The 22,832-nt window shown below is 38.1% G+C and overlaps 1 protein-coding gene across 5 annotated transcripts in view; it reads right to left on the bottom strand.

Annotated features, from left to right (window-relative positions):
* Window positions 1–22,832, bottom strand: part of dock4b (dedicator of cytokinesis 4b) — a 160,538-nt gene that overhangs the window by 94,452 nt on the left and 43,254 nt on the right. For all 5 annotated transcript variants that reach the window (XM_047389718.1, XM_047389717.1, XM_047389716.1 and 2 more), the window contains exons 2-7: window positions 19,452–19,535; window positions 15,319–15,359; window positions 13,656–13,711; window positions 13,480–13,576; window positions 11,469–11,617; window positions 9,192–9,276 (exon numbers count right to left, since the gene is read on the bottom strand). In XM_047389718.1, the coding sequence (XP_047245674.1) occupies window positions 9,192–9,276; window positions 11,469–11,617; window positions 13,480–13,576; window positions 13,656–13,711; window positions 15,319–15,359; window positions 19,452–19,535 (512 nt within the window). The remainder of the gene's footprint in view (window positions 1–9,191; window positions 9,277–11,468; window positions 11,618–13,479; window positions 13,577–13,655; window positions 13,712–15,318; window positions 15,360–19,451; window positions 19,536–22,832) is intronic.

Below are 22,832 nucleotides of genomic sequence, written 5' to 3' on the forward strand. Positions count from 1 at the left end.
CCAGGAGGGAAAACTCATTTGGTTCGGTTATGTAAATACCAGCCAATCGTTTTAGGTACTTTATTTAATATTGAATTTTCAAGTCAGAGATAAATAACAACCCCCTGGAGATATCTCATGGGGGTGGGGGGTGGGGGTTGTATCTTTGCTCCAAATTTGCAGCAAAGATATAGATTAAGAGAAATCAGATCTGGGTGATGAAGCATGTAATATTTCAGACTGCCTACAGCACTAGAAGGTAATATGTGAGAGCTTTAGCTGAATTGTTGAGTTTTCGTTTTAGTCTTATAACAAGGAAAACAATCAGCACATTGGCTGTGCAGCACAGTGAGTGTCTACAGGGCCTTTTAAAAGGGTGCATTTACTTTTAATCATATTATAGACTTTGATTCTTCTGTTTCATTGAGACTTTAGGTGATAGACCAACACAAATTTGTGCAAAATGATGAAGGAAAAATATAAGTTAATGGGTTTCAATGTCTTTTGCATATGCAAAATTTGAGAAGTGTGGTCTCCATTTATATTCACCCTCTTTGCTCTGATGTACCTAAATAAAATTATTATAATTCCACCTATGCACAAACACCATTTATGGTGGGAAACTTACACTATGCATGGGGTGACAGTATCATGCTGTGGGAATTTCAAAACAAATTAAGTGATATCAATTGCCTACTTTTGTGTAGTTTAATTTTTTATTTATAATGTAATTTAACCTTTTGGAGGGCATGCAAACTGCTTGTGTGGTGGGAAACTACATCTCACTCTGAATATACCATCCCCACCGTGAAAAATGGCAATGGCAGCATCATGCTGTGCAAAAGTGTTTCTTCAGCAGGGAAAAGGAGGCTAGTAATATGAAAGTAAGATACAAAGGAATGGTTGGGAAAGCATAAATATATTAAGATGGCATAGTCAATGTCCAGACCTAAATCCAATTAAGGATATGCCACAAGACCTATAAATTCCTGTCTACACATGTTCTCTATCCAGTCTGTCTGAGACTGATCTCTTTTGCAAAGAAGAATGGGCAAAATTGTCATCTATACATGTGCAAAACTGTAGAATCGCATTTTGGGGCAGTTTCCATCGCAAGTTATTTCAGGAGTGTCTCTAACAAAGTATCATCTCAGGGGTGGCTGAATTAAAATGCACACCGCACTTTTCACATTTTTAGTTGCAATGTATGCAGCATCATCCACTTTACAATCATTTCATGCTTTTGTTGGTCTATCACAAAAAATCCTAATGAATTACGTTGAATTTTGATGTGACAAAAAATAAAAAACTTAAAGAATGAACTAAGATTAATTCTCTTTCTGTGCAAAAGAAAACAAGGGCCTTTAAGGAAATGTATTTACACCACTGAATGAAAAAATGCATTGTATATCACCTAAATGACTACAACCTTTCTACTGCTGTTTTCCTTAAAAGGTTCCAATTATATCCTTGACAAAATGAAGTAATGGTCTTTTAATGCAGCAACAGAAGCATGATAACAGAAAGTAAATGTCACATCTCTGTGTGGGTCTGGATGTGGTCATTACACGCTATATTAGGTCAGCCTATATAGAAAACATCAGCATGGCCTCGACCAGGATGGCATCATAGCATTGTAAATACCATCCAGATCAACATGCACATTACCGCTCACTTAACAGCGTGAGAGGTTTGTCCCAGTCTGCTGCTGACGTCCAAAAATACTACACACAAACTGCACCAGATGGCCAATAGAGGTACTGCCAAATTATGTCTTGGATTCACTGCTGTAGTAAAACACACAACAGGAGGTTGGGGTGCAGCAGGACGAGGGTGGGGGTAGAGGGTAAAATCAAGGAGTAAGAAATGAGCAAAAAAAAAAAAAAGTGCACTAAAAAAAAAACAGGGGCAAGTCAAGGACAGAGAAGAACAAACTGTTACCATGGTGACTACCTACAAAGTTAAGTCTGCATCAGCAAAGTTGCATATTGTTCTGTTAAAGAAAAATCATTTTATATCTGTTAAAATATTTTTAGCTTTTGTTGAGTAAATTCTGCCACTCTTAACAGACAAATATCAATGGAAAGTCAGCAGATCTGACTTAAACGGATAATTCAGGACTTTTTAAGGGAGGTTCTGTCAAAAGGCTATAAGCAGTTAATATCTCAACAGCAATAAATAACATTCTTGCTCTCCTTATTTACTTAGAGTTCAGATTAGTCGGCCCTGAAGGCCAAAGTTAGCAGTAAGTCCAAGAGGGCCAAGACTAAAGTGGACTTGTACAGTCTTGAATGCATTCGATCTTAAAAAAATAAATGAGTAAGTAAATAAATAACATAGCGGTTTAACCTACAACTGTTTTATGAAAATTTAATCCATGATCATGTTTGCGATTTTTTGCAGAGAATCCATTAACTATTAAAATGGGAAAACAGGTGGTGTGTCACAAATTACCTACCTATATGAAACACGCATTGAGAACACAATCTGTAAAGCAATTCTAGTCAAAGTAATTGTGTTATACAAAAAGAAAGTGTAAAATCTAAATCTAGTGATTTAAGAGAAAGACGTTTTACTGAGTTTTAAAACTGCCTTACTTTTATATCAAGTAGTTCTGTTCTAAGCACATGTTTCACATAGGAATATCACTGGTGGGACAATACCTCCTACCTCCATTTCTGGTGTAAATAATCATCTGCTTCTGTGTAAATAGTTGGCCAATCCAAATATGATGGTGGTTTCAAGGTTCATAAAATAGCCTAAATCACTATGACACCTAAGAAGGGCACACTGCAGTCAGAAAACCAGTAGGATTTCATTTTTATTTTAATGGTAATTACTATCAGCAGTACAAATAAGTGTTTGGTTCCATTCTATACCTTTAAACACAGAAGTGATATTTTACACCACTTTGCGTGCCACTAGATTAATGAGATGCAACCCATCAGAATCACTAATAAATGGGTTTTTTACCAGCAACCTTCACTGCATTCTGGTTTGGTGGCCATAATAGATAGAAAATACCCTTTCCCAGATGCTGTTGTTTCACTGACTGGAAACGTGAAAAACTTTAATTCCAAGTTCAAAAGGGAGCCCCCATAAATGAAGTTGCCAAGAGAGTTATTGAGGGTAGATGAACTGCTTTATAACATTTAAACAGAACCTCACTTCACGAAACCTAGACTATACCTTTAGATGTTCATTCATTTCTAGATTTTAAGGAGACTATTGCTGGATTTTGATCGAATTAGCAACACAAAACATGTTTCTGAAAACGTAAATGTGACCAATATATGAACTGAAAATAAGAGAAAAAGCATCCAGGGTTCAAACTAAATATTCAGAAATGCTAGAAAACCACTGTAAGATCATTGCTTGCTCGCTAAAGGCAATATATCTTTGACAAAAAAATAAAGCCTACATAATAATACTTTAAGATGAGAATTTGTGCTTAGACATGATGCACACATGCAAGTCAAATATGAGTTAAACAGTGAGGATAAGAGTAGAATATGACAAGAATACCCTTTTGAAAACAGTTTTGCTATATACAGATAATTGAAAAACCGCTTATTCTCATGAGACTTCAGCAAAAATGAGCTCATAAATATTTTTAAAATAACGCCTCTCAAAAGTGACAAATATGTCTGATCTGCTTGAGTGAAACCCCAAAAATAAAAATCCTTTGACCCACAGGACCCACAGCTGTCCAGTAACACCTCAAATGTTTTATCTTCCACCTCAGCCCTAGACCCTTCTGCTTCTACATGTTTGCCTTCAACCATATCAGAAGATGCTGATGTTTCCTTTGCCACCCCCTTCCACCTGTGTGTCTCAAGAAGTCAGGTGAAGATGCAACTGGAGAGACTGAATCGGAAAAAGACTGCAGGTCCAGATGATGTCAGCCCTAGGGTCCTGAAGGCCTGTGCAGAGCAGCTCTGTGGGATTCTGCAGCACCTCTTCAACCTTAGCCCGGCCCAGAAGAAGGTTCCGGTGTTGTGGAAGACCTCCTGTCTTGTTCCAGTACCAAAGGAAACTCACCCATCAGTCCTCAATAACTATAGACCTATTGCCCTGACATCCCACATCATGAAGGTCCTAGAGAGACACCTGTTGGCCCACCTGAGTAAGCAAACAGTAAACCATCAGGACCCTCTTCAGTTTGTTTATCACTGTGGAGTTGGAGTTGAAGATGCCATCATACACCTGCTTCAACAAACACACTGTCATCTGGACAAAGCCAGCAGCACTGTGAGGATCATGTTCTTTGATTTCTCCAGTGCATTTAACACAATCCAACCTGATTTGCTTTGTCAGAAACTCCAGAAGACTCAGGTGGAGGCCTCAACAATCTCCTGGATCAAAGACTACCTGACAAACAGACCACAGTTTGTGAGACTGAAGGGTTGTGAATCTAACCAGGTAGTCAGTAGCACAGGAGCACCACAGGGGACTGTACTCTCACCATTCCTTTTCACTCTGTACACCTCAGACGTCCAGTACAAGACAGACTCCTGTCATCTGCAGAAGTACTCGGATGATTCTGCAGTCGTGGGGTGGATCAGAGATGAACAAGAAGCTGAGTACAGGAAGGTGGTGGACCGATTTGTGGAATGGTGTGGAAACAATCATCTCATCTTGAACGTGACTAAAACAAAGGAGATGATTGTAGATTTTAAGAGAAACAGGAATAAGTCAAAAACTATTTCCATCATGGGAGAAGAAGTGGAGGTGGTGGAGGAGTATATATACCTCGTAGTTCACCTGGAAAACAGACTGGAGTGGAGATGAAACTGTGAAGCCATCTACAAGAAGGAACAGAGCAGACTGTACTTCTTGAGGAAGCTTAGGTCCTTTGGTGTTTGCAGCAGGATGCTGCATATCTTCTATAAGTCTGTTGTGGAGAGTGTGATCTCTTCTACCACCATCTGCTGGGGAAGCAACATCAGAACCAGGGACTTAAGCTCAACAAGCTGATAAAAAAGGCTGGCTCTGTTCTAGGGACTCCTCTGGAGATCATTGTGCAAAGAAGGATTCTTCATAAAACGAAGAACATTATGGAGAACCCTAAGCATCCTCTTCATGAGACTGTCCTACAACAACAGAGTGTCTTCAGTCAGAGGCTTCTTCAGATCTGCTGTAAGACGGAGTGCTACAGGAGATCCTTCCTGCCCACAGCAATCAGTGTCTACAACGGCTCTTTGAAGAAACCTTCATAATGAGCTACAACAACATTTAATTTATCTTTGGGATTAATAAGGTATTTATGAATTGAATTGAATAGCCACCTTTGCTAGAATTATCTAAGAACAATGCCCTCTCTAAAATGACTAGTTCCGGGGAAAGCCTAATGTATGCTTTGGGATTTTATCATGAGGTTATTTTCGGCGTGTCATTTAAGTGGCCTGATGTGAACAGTCTGCGGTTATGTGCCAGCTTCTGCATGACTTGACACAAAGGACAAACAAGAGACTAGCATTCATCTGGCAAGACAAGGAGAAGGCAGGAGACACCTGGACAGGCAAATGTAATTTTGGTCTTATTGCTGTTTAGGAATTTTTGAAAACAGTACATAGTGCACCAAATAAGAAACTGGAAAAACTACAAAGGGGAAGAAAAACACAGGTCAAACTAACACAGGAGAAAAAAAATGTATACCCTTCTATGAGTCACTTCTAACAATCTGTTTTTTAAATTTCTTTCACTATGTTTGTACCTGTTATTTATATACAAATGACTTTTTGGTCAGAAAAAGCATTTTTTGAAAACCATTTTCAGAAACATGTCTTATTTTAATGGTATCAGTTGTACAACAAATTGACATTTTGAAAAATTGTATATTGTGCATGCACTAAAAACACCTAACAATGCTGCAGTTTTTGCCATTTATATATATAATTTGCCATTATATATAAATTGCCTTTCTGACAACAAGAAGTAGGCTAAACAGCTAAACATTGTGCCCCAATGTAAATAAATCCAAGACCAGATGAAAAAGTCATTGAGATCTAGTAGTCCAGAAAAGGATTACAAATGTATTTGTAAAGCTTTGGGACTCCAGCGAACCACAGCAATGGGGAAACCTAGAACATTGGTGAACCTTCCCAGTAGTAGTGGGATCTTACCAAAAAAAGAAACTACTAAGAGATCCATTATGCCACTGCAATTTAAAATGTTGTTCTTTTCAGGCTTTTTTTATGTCTTCACTAGGGGTGCCAAAAATCTTGGAGAGTGCCATCATTCTCCCACATAAGCAAAGCCAAAGAAGCTTTGCCAGCACATGTCCTGAGCCAGGCCTGAGTGATCCATCACAGTTGTATGATTCACCAAAATTAATGAACTGATCTCGGTCTCCAAAGAGTAAGTAGGAGGTTTGTGGTTCAATTGCATTTGAGCCATAGGGGACGTGGACTCAAGTTGAGAATAGGAAGCCAGTTATGGTTTTTAAGGTGGACTGTTTTTTTCTAAAATCTGTTTTTTAATAAATAAATAAAGGATAAAGAAAAAAAATCTATTTTTTATAGAAGTCAAAGCAAATAAATTCAAAACAAAATTATAAATTTCCCTTGCAACCAGGATAAAGGAGATATAATACACAGAGCTGCAAATTAAACTCTAGCTTTCCTGATAGTAAAATAATCCTCTTATCTTTCCCCGAAAGCCAAAATCTCACATGGTGTTAATTTTCTTTTTGAATTAGTACGGAAAAACTGAAAAACATCTTTTTACAGGCAAAGCAAAAGATCTTACAACTCAACATTTTAGGATGTTACTAATTTCTGAACACAAATCCAACTTTCAAACTTTTAGATGTCAGAGATTTACTTACTGTTGCAATTGGGAGCTGATCAGGTGGCATACAATGTTTACTAAATATTCTGAGACCAATGTATTTTTTAGCTTATCCTTTTCTTTCCCGTCACTGGGCAAATACCACATGATTTGTTAAGAAGTAGCTTTATATTTGACGAAACAAAAGTTACTCCATTTTGGGCAAAGCCATTTATATAACTACTCTGTTATTACCTTATGTAATGGCTCCTTAGAAGGTACTCTTGGCCCAGTGCTTCTATGTTCATCTGTGTGTCTATCAATGATAGAGCCTTTCATCAAGCTATTGCTTTCATTAACAATGGTGTACTGTCTTTGTTTGTCATTCTTGTAAAAAAAATAGGCAAGTCCCAACACTACATTGCTTGTTTGTTTGGCTATATCTCCTTCCTGGAGAGGACAATTTATTGTGTTACTGCTGCTATTTACTTGGTGTACTGTATGTTTTTTTCTTTTCCATGTAAGGCCTATCTGCCCTGTTGGTTCTTTGTTTAGCTGTGTTTCTTTCCTTGATGGAGCCATTGACAGAATTATTGCAGCCTTTAAATCTGTTCAGTTTTTCTATAGAAAGTACTTCTGACTTGTGTGTTTATCAAGGTCACTCTTCAGGATAGAGCCATTAAATTCACTACTGTTGCTATTAACTAGGTGCATTTTTGGTGTACTCTCTTTTTTTCTTGTCAATAGAAAGTACTCCCGCCTCAGTGGCGCCACGTTTGTGAGTCTCTATCCTCATTAGATCAACTAAGAAAGCATTTGCTGTTATTAACTTTATATAATCATAGCTCTCTTGTACCTTAAGATCTCACTGAGAAATACTGTTGTAATTAAGGATCATTTACATGATTTATTGTGCCTTTGTGTGTTCTTATTTCTGGGTCCTTGTGCATGGATTTTATGCAGCAAGTGCCTCTCTTTGCAGTCATTTGCTCATTTTGTAACAGAGGTATGTTGTTCTGCTTTCATCCTAGTACGGCTGCTTTTGTTTCAGCTAACAACAGAGATGAAACAGATGGATTAAGAGCCTAAATTACCCCTCTCTGAAGCAAAAGCCAACACATAGTGTGTGTGATATAATTCTCCCCTTGCTCCATACCGGGACAGAGAAGTGGTTGCCACGGTAACAGTGGATGGGGTTCAAGAAAAGGCGGGTTGGAAAAATTTGGAGGAAACGGCAGGAGAAAAGGAAGGAGGGAAATGTGGAAGCAGATGGAAGGAGGGCCAATTCTGTCCAACAACAATGCTGCTCTCGTAGGAAAACACTTATGTTGGTACCACATTGGTTGTCAAAAACCAAATTTGTTTTACCAACTTTGGCTTCCAAACTGTCAAAAGCAGCAACCAGATCTTTTACCTGCATGTAATCAGCTGATGCCTATGCAAGCAGGAAACTGTTAAGTGATGGCAATTTTATCTTCTTAGGTTTCAGCTTTATTTTCCGTTCTATGTGAAACTGGACACTTGAATATCTGAGTTTCAAGTCAAAAAGAAAAAATCAGTTGGAATAACCACAACTGTCAGAAGTCTGACATGCAAAGTCTGGATTCTCCTCAAAACAGAGCATGAAATCCAATATGGCTGCCACATGTATAAAACAACAGTGGTGGTAGCAACAAACTTTTTACTGACAATTTTTAGAGTTTGCTCCTCATCAAATCAGTCCCACAAATACTGTGGAACCAACTTTAATGTCTGAATGCATAAACTTGTAATAAAATGTATAGCTCAGTTTACAATTTATCAAAAGAATTAAACACTAAATTCTGATTGATGCATCTTCAGATAATTCTCCTAGATAAGTGCTTGTGAGTTTTTATTTCCAGTCACTTTTCTATCCCACAACCCCAAAGAGGTCACAATAAATGGCTGCTCATACAGAACCAGGTGATGCTAGATGTTTCCTTTTGCTTAAAAGGAACAGTTCCTGTCCACTGTCACCACCTGCTTGTTCAGGGTGAAGGAAAGCTGCAAGGTTCACACCTAGACCGAGTCCGCTGAGTTTCTTTAGATATTTACATTGTGTAACCTACTGACATTGTGTTTTATATATCTTTAATATATTATACTTTGGATTGAATTGGACAGGGTTCTAATTGCGACCAGATGATTGGATTGCATTGTAATTATTATGGTTGAATTTTGACCTCACTGGATTCTATATTTGGATATGAATTGGCCCTGCTCATCTTGTGTAGAGCATTAAAAGAAGCCCAGAAAAATACATATTGATTCCAAAACCTTAAAATACAAAGTAAGGAAAACTTACAGAAAATGTGTCAGTAGAACATAAGAAAAACCTATGGCCCATTTACAGGAGAAGGGCAAGTCCCTTAACCATCTGAACCATAAATGAGGTTTTGAAGAACATTAAGAAACCTCACCAGTCTGTAAAGCTCTGTTACACCGATTTCATCAGGGTCCACCATGCTGAACTCCCGCCTGGGCACCAGGTCCAAGCCAAGTTGTCTAAAACAAACACAGATAAGACAAATTAGACACAGATTATGAGAAGAGCTCATTCTCACTGAACTGTGAGGCAGGGCTGTGCATCCACAAGACAGACGTCACCTCTGCAAGGGTTTTAAATTCTGACAGAGGTCTGCTCTCTTATACAGTTTCCGTCCATTTCTGTTGTCCTTTTACACCTCTTAGGAGTTAGTCACATCAATTATAAGCCTCTCCATCCCTGATTTCAAGCTCTCTTGAGAATGTGGGAATTAAAGTCGTTATTTCATCATTCCATGTTCTGTGGTTAGGACCATGCCATTCAGTGTAAGGTGTATCCTTTGCAGCAAAAAAAAAAAATAGGCCTGTCGAGAGAGACTCTCCAAACATCCCCCTCCCTAATGATGGACATGTGCTTGTTTGAAAACAGCAAACAGCAGGAGAATGAAGAAAAGTAAGGGCACAGCAATGAGGATGGACGACAGGAGTTCTTTTTCTTTTAAACCATCAGCATTGAGCGGTGAGAGATAGGAGAGGAAAAACAGCAGGAGGAATGGAGCAAACGCCGGCTGTGTGAGAGTGAATTGATTGAGTGAGGAGTGTCCTTGCCCGGAGGGGTGGTGGTAACAAAAGACAGAAGTGTGAGAAGTGAGGACAGCTGGAGAGGTAACACGGTGCTGCAAAAGTGTGCAAGAAAGAAGCGGACGCAGAAAAGTGAAGTGAAAATTTTGTTTTTCCAAGAAAAGTTTAGTTGAACCTAAAAGGTTAGATAAACAAGACCACACTGAAGAGACATAAAGGTAATCCATTATTCTATTGGTAGTTATCTTAAAATCATACTTGCCTCCCTGATCAGTGGTAAACCAACAAGAACAGAAATCAGAAACCACATCTCGACCCAAGATTCCCATAATGTTTAAGTGCTTTGGTTCTTTTCCCAAAACATTTCAAAGCAGAGTATGATTTAAACACAGATATTCTTCAAGAAAATATTACAATCCTGCAAGTAATATAAATTGAGACAAAGACTGAGTAGAATTCTCCAATGCAACATTTCTTCTCGCTGTCGTAACCAGGTTCAGTGCTTGACCTGCACTGGGGGGGGTTGGCAGCAGGGGTTGGGTAGAGGTGTTTCACAACCAACGGGTGTATGGCTACCTGGGGCTGCTGTTGGGCACTGAGTACTGAAGGTTTTTTACCCTTCTAACCAGTCTAACAACTTTCCACCTTCAGGTGACAAATTAGCACCCCCCACCACACACACACACACATACAAATTACCCAAAGAGTTGAAGGTTATACAAACACAGACTTCTATTCTATTAATGTGACCTTTCTACTTTGATGTCAGATGCAACTCTGTTTTAAGAAAGTGAATCACACAATTAGGATACAATCTATACAAATAATTGGATTCAAAACATTTAATCAACAATGAACTTAAGCAGCCAGATAGCCCCCAACGATTCTGCACAATGTATCCCTACGAAGCAGAAGAATCCTAAAGCTTTGACAGGATAAGAAATAAGAAAAAGCTGAAAACAGAAACAATGAAGGTCAAGATGAACTCAGCAAGACCAAGAAAACCTGTCTAGACGCAGCTCATGGGATTGCTGGGAAAAACAAATCAAAGATTTAGCTGAACTCTACAGGAGTGTGACCTTCACGGAAAAGTCATCAAAAGAAAATTTCTCCTTTATTCTGACAACAGAAACCCCTGAAGCGCTTCTGAAAAAACAAGTCCTGTGGACAAATGAGGCTGGAGCAGAATGTATTCACTTAAGAATCTTCTACAATAAAACTTTTTTATTCGACTTATTATTTTTTGGCTTGTGTTGCAGCCTTTAATGAAAATAGTCTGGCTTGACAACAGAAAAATCAGCTAACCTTCAAATCTACAAAAAGACAATGCTTTCTGTCAGAACAAAAAGAGTTTCCCTTGTTGTTTACAGTCTTGGGGCCTATTAAACATCACAACTTGCATGTATTGCTCGCTGTGCATGCAGGGGGCTCCAAACATCATATCCATGGTTGCAACTGAAAAACATTGATGGTTTATGCGTGCCTTTGCCAAAATTCAAACAAATAGGGCTTAGGCAGAACACCACAGAAAATTAAACTCTGCTGTGTGTTTCTGAAGCTCACACACCTGATTTTGAACCAGTATTGCTTCTACGCAAGAGGTACTTCATCCCCACCGGCCTGATACTCACTCGTTGCCCCAATCCAATCTCGCCGTTATGTGCTGCTTGACGTCCTTCATCCGGTCGTGAGTGAGGTGGCCGACCAGCACCTGCCTCCTCAGGTCCAAGATTTCATTCATCACGTGCCAGAGCCGATGGAACAAATCCCCCTCGTTTTTCTGCAGGAGGTGGAAGTGATTGAGAGGAAGGAGAAAGAAGCAAAGAAAACGTTAGGAGACAAAGCCAAACGTGATGGAAAATAAAGCATCCTTCACACTCGCTGGCACCCATGGTACAAGGTGTAAAAAGTCTTAAAAATATAATAATCTTTCAGTGCAGTAGCACAATCTCACACAGATTTTTTAATATCCAACATCAGAGTAAATTTATTAAAGCGGGTAAAAAGTCCCATGTTAAGAAATATATAATAATCAATCCATTGTCTTCTGCTTATTCAAAATCTGGTCGAAGGGGTAACAGTTTTTGGTGGGAAACCAAAAAATCTCTCTCCCTCTCACTTTCAAGCTTACTTTGGGGGATCTGAACACATTCCCAGGCAGGAAGGGATATATTGTCCAACCAGTATTTTCCCACATAGGCACCCAGGAGGCCTCTTGATGAGATCCCCGTACCACCTCAAGTGAGATTGGAGCTCAAACCTGGGGGTTGAGCTGTGGGTTAAAGACAACCGGAACATCTCCTAGTGGGCCCAACATCATCACATGAAATGTGAAGGAATATTGCAACCCTGTTCTTGATAGTTTATACAACCTCCTTTTGCCAATAGAACATCACATCTAATGCAAAATTATTTCACATGGTATGTTGGTATATACAGATAAACAATTTCTTTTTGAAAAATCTCACTAGATTGTGCTGAGATGACCATGACTTTGAGTCTAGTGAACCGTTTCCTTGTTGATTTGTTTTGTATGTTCGATTTTTATCCTGATGAAAGACTGGGTGATGACAAATTTTCAGTTTTATGGCGGGGTCCAACAAATTTTATGGTAATTCATAAAATTCATGATGCAATGCACTCTTCCAGTGTTCTCAGGAAAGAGGCCCACAGCATCACAGAACCTCCATCATACTTTCACATAATTTTACTTTCACGTAGCTTTTTGAACAGAATGCTTAATTAAACTCTCCTTTGAGCAAAACACACGGTTCCAGTTAAAGTCTTAAGGGCGTTACTTCCCATGTTTATGTTTCTGATGGCAGGACAAAAAAGCCATTGAAAGTGCCTTTTAAACTTTTCAGTCATAGATCTGATTGTAGATATGAACAGGTTCAGATGATAAGGTTGTTCTCACCATTTGCTGCCTAAAGAAGATTTCTCACCTGTCTTACTTGAATGGGATCTTCTGTAATCTTTCCCATTTTGCAGAGTGGCCTCTGTGCCATCTTATATTTACACCCCAGGAGAAGAACAAATCATAAACTAACAAATAAAAGGCACTAGAGACTTTGATCAACTAATGCAAAAGATATAAACAAAAATCAAGAAAACGTTTCTGGTGCCATAAATTGTGGCATTTAAAAAAATTATACATTTTTTTTTGTCTAGTTAGAGAATATTCTTTCGCTAACTACACAAAGATTATTTTTCAAGTGGGATGCTACTTCAATAAAAGATTCAAGCTTATAAGGCTTTTAAAAACCTTACCAAGGTTACCAAGGGTGCCTATAAATGTAAAGGGTATTACATAAGGGAAATAATTATTAAGGAAACAAGAGTGAAAACACACAACCTTGTGAAGTTACAGGGCACTCTTTAGAGTCTCACAATAATGAGAAAAAGGCTAATAAGCTTCAGTGTCCTGCTGCTTTTTATAGTGAATCTATTCTCTTCAATCTCAAAGTACGGTATTCATCAGTTCAGTTCAATCAGCCCCCCATATGGCTTAATGGGCCACAAACACAATCAATTCAGCAAATGAAAGTGTATGGAAACGGCTGTAACTGTTTTCCAATCACCAAGCCCCAAATAAACTCACATTGAAATTGTGATGGTTTGTTTGCATGTAATCATCCCTACCACATAGAGCTGTTTCCACATGGTGCCCCACTCTCGCAGTGTCGATGTCATCTCCGTGATGACCGAGTCTTCGATGGGAATCACGGTCTCAAATTGCCTGCAAATGTGGCCGTTTGCATAAGATCGAACTTTTACTCTTAGGATTGGACATAGCAAACCTGAGCAACCTTACTTACCCTTTGTTCTTCACAATGGCATTCCTCAGGTGGATGTAGCTGGATGGAAAGATACCCTTTGGAAAGAAGATGGACAGGTTAATTGAAATGTTCACCGTGTCATTTGCCTCTGGCACCATTAGCATTACATTGTTTTTCATGTGATAATGAATTCAGAGCTTAGTATATGTGTGAATAAAATGAAGAAGATTGAAAGGAAGAAGATGGTTGAGGTATTGCACATTGAGAAAAAAAGATTTAAAAACATTCCACAGTAATACACTGCCGGTTTACTGAAGAAGATTAATGCAGAAATTATGTTGACGTATTTGAAAGTATTCAGCACACAAACACACCCACAAGCTATTCCAAAAATCCCGATTACTCTGCATTGTGTTTGGCACTTGGACATCTTTTACCTTTCTCATCACTGGTGTTGAGTGGAAAGGCAGTTATAACCAGTGTTCTTACATATTCTAAAATGTCCTTGTGCCATGAAGTATAGGCTTCAACCATTTTCCTGGTGTGGAAAAATATGGAAAAAAGTAGATCATTGAAAGATATTTCTATTTCCAGACTCCTTCCACTTTGTCTAAATGTTACATATTTCTGTCTATCCATCCATGTGTTTGTCCATCATTTGCGTCTACCCATTTATCCTTACATCTGTTTTTTATAATCTATCCATCATCTGGCCGTCTTCCCTCAACCCATTGACTGTTCAGCCAGCCAACCAAACCGTCCGTCAGTCCGTCTCTATAACCCATTCACCCACGTATCTCCATCGGTCCTGTTTTTCACAATCAGGTACAAGTCTTAGACCAACTTCATAAGGAATGTTCTGTCAATCTGTCATTTCCCAAATATGGTATTTCATCTAGCGGAATGCAACTATGACAGCTTTAAAACAAATCCCCCTACTATTAATAGCTAAGTGAGTAATAAAACCCTTATTACAAGTTAATGATGGCATTTCAGATAGTTAATTTCCATGAAAGGTCCAAAGTAGAACTTTGAAAGCCTTACATGCGTAAAACTTTAAAACATTAACACTATTTGGAGTACAAGGGAGATTCACTTGTTCAATGGAGCATATTTAATAGAGCATATTTGGCATTTTAAGGTTCCTCTGCCCTTTCATCTTTGGCCTTGGCTACACATCAAATCTGATGAAGAGACTCGTTTCTGAACCCTTTTCCATCAAGGTCATATTTGCGTCACTGTCTTTTCAGAATGCTATTTAAACCTTTCTGGAGGTCTGTTCGAGACGACCATTCATGGGTCAGCTTGTCTCAAATAGATTTTTTGCCAGGGGAATCTTGTATTCAGCTCCATCCAACTAGTATACTTGAAACAATTTCCTTGTCCTTCTGAAGAATGGCAATCCCTGCAACATGATACTACCACCACCATGTTTCAAGGGGATGGTGTATTGAGCTTGATTTGAAATGCAGCTTGCTCATTAAAATTTTCACATTTTAACATCTTAGAAAGTTTGGAGGATATGCTTTTTTGTCCTTTTATAGTAGTAAAGATTTGGGGGAGACTATTATGTCACACCAAAGGGATTTGAAAGCTGGCGCAGGTGATGGGTTTTGACTAAGATATACAAGTCTGAGGGAGGGAGACTTCATTTATAATATTTCATACAAGTAAGGAGAAAAACATGTTTTTAAAACCTTACCTTGACGTTAGGATTCTTTAGAATAAATCCTCTGTACCATCCTGTGGAGACAAAATGCACTTTGAATTTGCTGAGCATTACTGAAGATTTTATACTTATAATCCTAGATAGGCAGAAGGTTGGTTTCATCTCATAGAAAGTAATACTGCTCCGGTAATTGTGTTTGGTTTTGTATGTTTTTTCAGGAAAAAGCTGTAGGTGGGAGATAATGTTGCCATTTACTGTGTGGTCAGTTTTTTGTTTTTTAAAAGAAAAGTACACTTGCTTTAGTGTTTCTGTGTTTGGATGTGCCTTCTTCCCGATTGAAGAAGGCGTGTTTGTTTTATTTTCCTTTCATATAGAAAGTACCCCTAGCTCAGTGCATCTGATGCTGGCTGCGTCTTCTTCCTGGTTGGAGCTGTTGATGGGCCTACTACTACTGTTAACTTTCTATACTATTTGTTTTCCATTCACATATAAAAGTTCTCCTGGCTCAGTGCTTCTGTGTTTAGCTAATTCTTCTTCGTGAATGCAAAGCAAATTATTCCTTTCCACAGCTCATGATGATTATTGCAAAATCAGTCATTTAGTTTAGTTGGTTGCGATTCCAATGGAAGGAGGTATAAAAATGCATTTTCCTTTTAATCTGTAATGTTGAGCAGCCTTCAAACATGTTTTTGATCAACTTTTGTTACCACATGTGAATTCAGAGCAGGGCAAGTAGAAAAGGCTGAAACAAAGCCACAGAAAACCCTGTAAATAACTATGACGCAGCCCGGCACACGTTTAAAAATGCAACTGCCGGAAGTTGAAAGAAACTGTGGTTTGCCTTTTCAAACCACTACACACTCCAAAATGGACTTGTACCCAATAAGGTAACATGCAATGCTTTCTGGGAATCCCAACCCAGACAGAAATAATTTAATGAATTTACCATGTGTATGGATCTGAGTTGATGTACTTCACCCAAAACAGACCATTGAAGGTCATTCCACTGCCAGGGTAGCCATTGTAAGTCCCTGCAGATAAGAGCATTAGCTAAACAGCTCAGATGTAAATGTATGAGATTATTGTAATCACTATTAGATTTCATCAGAGCATCAGTGACTTCCTCATCTTTTTATAGGCAAATACAGTCAGGCTACTATTAAGTAATTTGTCTTTATCTGCACTGAACCTGTTTAGTTTTTCCAGAGATGAGTCAGTGTAGCATTTGCTTAACACTGGTAGCTTAATACCAAGACTGTGACAGTAAGCTGAACAGTAAGGTGTAATACATTAAAACGTTTGAAAAACCAAACTTGACCAGCTTTTGATGAATCAGGTGCATGAACGTTACTTTTATCACAGTACAACTTACTTCTAATCACCTTGCATGGTTTAAAAATATTTCATATCTTAAAATGACAGTTCAAGGATAACTCCAAGAGGGTGAAGCTAACACCTAGTCCAAGCTAACAGCTGGCCAAGACAGAAGCAGATCTCCGGTCTTAAAATACCTCCATTCTAAAAGAATGTTAAAACAGGTAATCAAAATGCTATTTTATGTCAATATCAAGAAAACATTTAGTTGCAATACTATTGCTAAAGACTACAATAACAGTTGATTATGATTAACCCATATACTACATTCTTCTTTTCCTTCATCACAATGTCCCTGCTACTCACCATGCGTTACAGCATCTCATGCACAAAAAATACACATCGGGTGTGGACATCAAGAGCAGTTGGAGACCATCCAAATGGCCAAGTAATTGCACTAAATAGAAGTTCTATTTATGTTCTATTTTCAGTAAGTGTTTCACACAGGAAGATCATTACTGATGTCTTATACTTTCATTTTCAATGTAAATTATTTTTGGTTTTCATCTTAAATAGCCAGTGCAAAAATGAAAACAAAGGTTCATAAAACAGCACTCACATAAACTGCTATTGCATTTTTTTGATTAGAGTCATCTGAAGACTATAAAAGGTCACTTTAGTCTTGATCGCTCTCGGACAAGCCATTAGCTTCAGCTTCCAGGACCAACTAATCTGGATTTATACCAACTAAAAATGAGAGTACTTGTGGACTGATTACCATTATAAAAAAGGTACAAAACAGCTAAGATTTTCCATCATACAGTTACTACGATTGAAAGCGTTTTAAAGAAATTCCAAAATCCAGGTATATGGAGGATAGAAAAACTCAGCATTGCCCCTCCCCCACCTGTGACTGCACACTGCTAGTCAGCAGCCTAAAAAGGTCTCAGAGGATTATTTCATATTTATCTCACTTCCAAGAAAGACAAATTTGGTTGTTTGGAATTATTTCCTGGCACAAGAAAAACAGAGTCATGGTGTGAAAACTAAAGGATCGCCAGACCTTTACTAAGGTAACAGGGCTTAAAACTACAATTGGCAAGCTAAGAAAAGAATGCCTGTTGAACAGCCTACTGCAGGTTTTAATTAAGCAGACGGTAGGGTGGGACAATATTGGAAATTCTTGTGATGGCTAAAATATTGGTATATATTGCAATGACGGTATCAGTTGCGATGTATGCCTTTCTTCTTTCCTCTTTCTGAACTGTGCTTCCATCACTCTGTGATCTCTGGCCTTTTGGACAATGTCATTTGTGTCAGGTGTGAGTGTCTGATGCCGTGTGAATCTGTCCAACTGGCTATATATTACATTAGAAGGTAAAATGCAAGCTTAGGGTTTAGTGCTCTGTCAGGCAGAGCCATTCCTAGTTTTTAAACAGTTTATAGGGGTCTATGTATTCACTGACCCACAGAAGTTACTAAAGAAAGTGGAAATGAAGAGTCAAGCCAAAAATCAATAGCTGAGGTATCAGACAGGAGCCAGCAGCCACTAAAAACACTATGCTAGCTTGTTTAGAAGTTTCAATAGTATCAACATGAGGCAGAGCCATTAGTCTGTCTCCTCTGCTGTCAAGAGCTTGTCCCCCTGTCTCTTCATTGCTGGCAGGATTTTGATTTAGTTCCTCCCTTCTGGGCTGAGCATTCAACTGGCTCTTCTATTGTCTACTTCCTCTAGGTCCCTTCCCACAATATCTCATCCCTCTGACTGGCAAGATGCACGACTGCCTGCCTGTTTGGCAGTATTTCAGCATATGTGCAGGTATTCGTGTATGGTTTTCTATCTTCAAAAAGGAAGTGAGAGAAGAGCTCCGGAAGAGATTGAGGTGACTGTTTTTGAACGGCTGGTTATTTGTGGGAAAGCATGCATAAAGAGTGTTGCCCCGCAGTGAAATGATTTCAGATTGCTCTGAAACTCACAAAAGTCAGTGAAGCGAGACGTAAACTACAGCACAAGAAAGAGGAGAACCATTTGAAAAGAATCAACAGTAGAGTTTTAAAGAGAAGTGAGTAGAAGAGAAAAAACAGGCTCAGGGTGCTGGGAAAAAGCCTGTGCTTCAGGGAAATGAAGTCACCATAAATTTCTGCAGGCATTCATTGTGCATAAGGATGCTGCTCACTTTTCTGCAGATATTGTATCATAATGTTTATCTGCAAAAGCATTCATAACCTTGGAACTTTTCACATTGTGTCACTTCAGCTCCAAGGAGCTTCCCTCTTCCTGCACAATAACCTTTAATCACAAATTAGGTGACATCTGAAGGTTGCCCTTGATTTAATTTAGGGGTAACAGAGAAATACAAATGCACACCCCATTTTTCAGGTTTTTAACTCATAATATTTAAGCCATATGAAATGTTCCTTCCACTTTACTATTATTTGCTACTTTGTGTTGATCTGTCAAAGCAATACATTTTAAAATACACTGAGGTTTCTGATTTGAAACAATGTGGAAAAGTTCAAGGGATGTGAAAAGAAGTAAGGTCTCCACTGTGTTCAACATCAATGTCAAAAAGGGTTAAGTTCTAAATCTCTACTTTATAAATCTCTTAATTCTGTAGTCTTCATATACTTTTTTACATATTTGTGGGGGTTTTAACAGGGTAAATTATAAAAATAGAAGCTATTGCATCCTTAATATATCTTGCCAATGAGAAACTGAGGGGATGTGCATGTTTTTATGACTCCACTCAAGTGGAAGCAAATTATTTCCTTACATTTAGTATTCTGTTTCATTTCTAATATTTTTTCACTCTGAGTAAACAGCTCTTTGTATGTCACTGTGTGGAGCTTACCTTCACATTTCTCCAGAATCTGCACTGTATCTCCGATTTCCAGTGGGAGGCCATGCTGGACGGTTCCTCGAAAACTGGCCAGCACTGCAAAGGAAGAGGTTTAAAACACCCACATGAGCAAATTTGAGTCAGGGCAATGCTTTGACTGTGCAGAGCTGGGCAAAAGACAAATCACAACCACAAAATGAAAACTAAATAAATATGTAAGCCAGGTGTAATTAAAAAATAAGTGAGATCCTTAATTTCTATTCCAACTAAACACAATAATACCAAAAGAAAAACAGTGAAAACTTTTCAAATATTTTTGGAATTTGAAGTTTTATCCAAGCAGAAACTGAACATAACTTACATGTACTGCAAATTTGCAAGGACAGTTATATTGCTAAAACTAAAAGGGTCAGTCATTCCTAATTACGTAGGAATCATAAATCATTTTTTGTCATGAAAGTTTTTAAAGCAGTCTGTTTTTGACTCAACCACGAAGCAACAATTCTAACTGCTGTAAGCCAGTACAAGCAAATAGTAAAAAATACCATGACTTCTTAGCAAGATTATTTTGAGAAATCTACAAATATAACCTCAAGAGGCATAGACTGGTTACTGGTATCAAGTACTGTTAAGGTTTTAAAAAGTTACGGTCTCAAAGCTAAGAATTAAAGGATCCATCAAACTCGTCCTTTGCTTTAAAGTCTTTTCAATGGAAAAAGGTGCGGACTGACTAGAAGTTTCTCTGCATGTATTGAGCACAGCTTAATAGAGCACTGTCCTTCTCCCACTTGTTCCAGAGCACTATTGGTTAGCTAGCTGACAGAAGACCCCTTTTTTTTCCAAGACAAGAAGAAGTTTAATTCACATATTTGTTTTTTTTTTCTCATGAAAATCATGGACAGTAATGGAGTCTAAACTAATGAGGAACCTCTTGTCATTTCTATTAGACAAGGCTATTTTAAAACTACCGTTAGCAAGCTACAACCTGAGCAGATAGCCTGACTAATTAACCAACTACTTTTTGATTGTTAAACTCCCTGTTTTAGGACAACACAAGTATAAGAACTTAAAAGTGAGGACAAAATTTAGCTGATGGTGATCTTTATTTTTCTGTATCTAAATAATGAGATGTTATGCTGTTCATGTGAGTGACCGGAGTTTATTGGACCATAGAGCAGAACAACACTCCCCCTCCCCCACCTGTTACTGTGCACTGCCAGTTCGCTGACCGACAGGTTACTACACTTTTACTTCACTTAAAGGACTGGCAGTAAGAACATTTTTCATGATGTGGAGGTTAAATGAGCACCATCATCTCTATTATAAAGCTAAAGTTGCTATGAAACTACAGTGGGCCAGCTAGGGGTGACATTTCTGTTCAGCCACCCACTGCAGGCCAAACTCCTGAGCAGACGGGTGACCAATTAACTGGCTTATATCAGCTTGTAATACTTGTGCAACTTTATAATAAGCATAACTTTAAATACTCTAAAGGAGGACATTTACTTCAGAATTAACTACAGCTGTTGCTTGATCTAGGGTTTGTCTTAGAGACACATGCTATTTGTAATAATATCACTTTACGAGCAATATAATTTTATATTGTTTTTTTTATTAAAATTAAAGGAATTACATCATGTAATTCATTTTGGTTTTCAATTTTAAATGCTGTGATACTGTGGTATTTTTCCGCATATCATATGCAACCAAGCATAAAAATTGCATTGACCTCTAAGGTCAGCTGTTGTTACAGTGACTGATTTCAAAAAGGTTCAAGTGTAGCATCGTTGTGTTTGCCCTTTAAACGAGATGGGAAAAATATGTAATTACTTAATGTTCTTTACATGAAATTATAGATATTTTAACAAAGTGATTATGTACTTTCTAAAAAATCTTTAAAACGCATTTTGGAAAAAATGTACTGCATTCTTGAAGTTTTCAAGTACCTGAGGAAAAATGTAACATTTAGCATCTTCAACAAATGTAAATGTAGTTACAAAACTATACAGTATGGGATGAGAAGTCTTAACAGTCTTTGAGAGTGTCATTTGCCAGCTCTTCAACAATCATCTGAAGTCAGAGATGTGACTTGTCCAAGGTGAATTAGCCAGGGCTCAGTGTTTACATGGGGATATCACAGGACCCTTACCCTCAAACAAACCCATCAACGCATTAACTGTCCTGGCAACTACACAGGCAGCAAATTCACACAAGTGCCCCATTCAAACTGCAATGTATGCTGGCACAAATGGATACACAGGAAGCCATTCACACATGGACACACACATGCAACAGAAGTGGGATCTGGGTTAGAAATGCACAAGAGTTCCCACTATGCAGCAGCAATCCTGCCAAAGCTCAAGAGTTAAAGAGAGTTTTATCATGCAGAGCTCATTTATTGTACCAGAACGATGCATGATGGGAGATTTAGGGAATCATTTATTAATTGTAACTTTTAAATATTTATATTTGAGGTAGGAATATGGCACATCTCAAACTTAATTTAGTTTGTTTAATAATATTCTTTGCACGCAGTGATATATTTTAAGCATTTATTTCTACTAATCTTTAATATTGCTTACAGCTAATGAAAACCTAAAAAACATTTTCAGAAACTTTAAAACTTAACTCATCTTTTACTTCCAAACTTTTTCCTCCCACTCAACTTTCCATTAAAATGCTTGAATAAAGCACACTGGAAACTGCCAGGTTTTTTAGCCTTTTTTTTAACCTTTTTCCCCATGATAGTGTTGGCCTTAACATAAGATTTCTGTATTAGAAATCCACTTTTATTGGTGCCATGTCATATTATTGTAGTCTGAGAAACAGAATTTCAGTTTTTCTGTGGCTGTAACCCATAAGCATCCAAATTAGCAAAAATAATTTCTTGAAATGTGCCCCCCTGTTGGTAACAAATAATACCTGGGTGTCACTTTTTAAATTGACTTACTGAAATAAAGTTTACAATCACATTTAAATTCAAGGGTTATATTCCTGTACATGTCAGTAGAACAGTAACATGCTTCTCTGATCTGTTATTCCTGAACGTGTCTGTCTCCTTTGCATCCAATGCTGAGGGATCACTGGCTTCTTGTTATCCCCAGATTTGCAGAAACCATCTATAAAAAGGGTTTGTCACATGCACATCCTTTGCAATTCCCTCCAAGACATGTGCACACATGCAAAGAAACAAGCCTACCTTTTGTAATTTATTCAAAGCCCTGTCACTCACAAATTTACATGAGGGCCAGTCAGGGCAAACACATTCACTTCTGCACAAATGTATGAATTCCCCAAGTTACCACCTCAGCTTCACCATACTCAATTATTCAGCTTTGACTGTAATTCTTTTTCCTGCTGTAAAATGAAAGCTTGGTTACTTTCGATCCACGA

This window comes from Girardinichthys multiradiatus, chromosome 17, assembly GCF_021462225.1.
Source record: "Girardinichthys multiradiatus isolate DD_20200921_A chromosome 17, DD_fGirMul_XY1, whole genome shotgun sequence".
In the NCBI taxonomy this organism is placed as follows: domain Eukaryota; kingdom Metazoa; phylum Chordata; class Actinopteri; order Cyprinodontiformes; family Goodeidae; genus Girardinichthys; species Girardinichthys multiradiatus.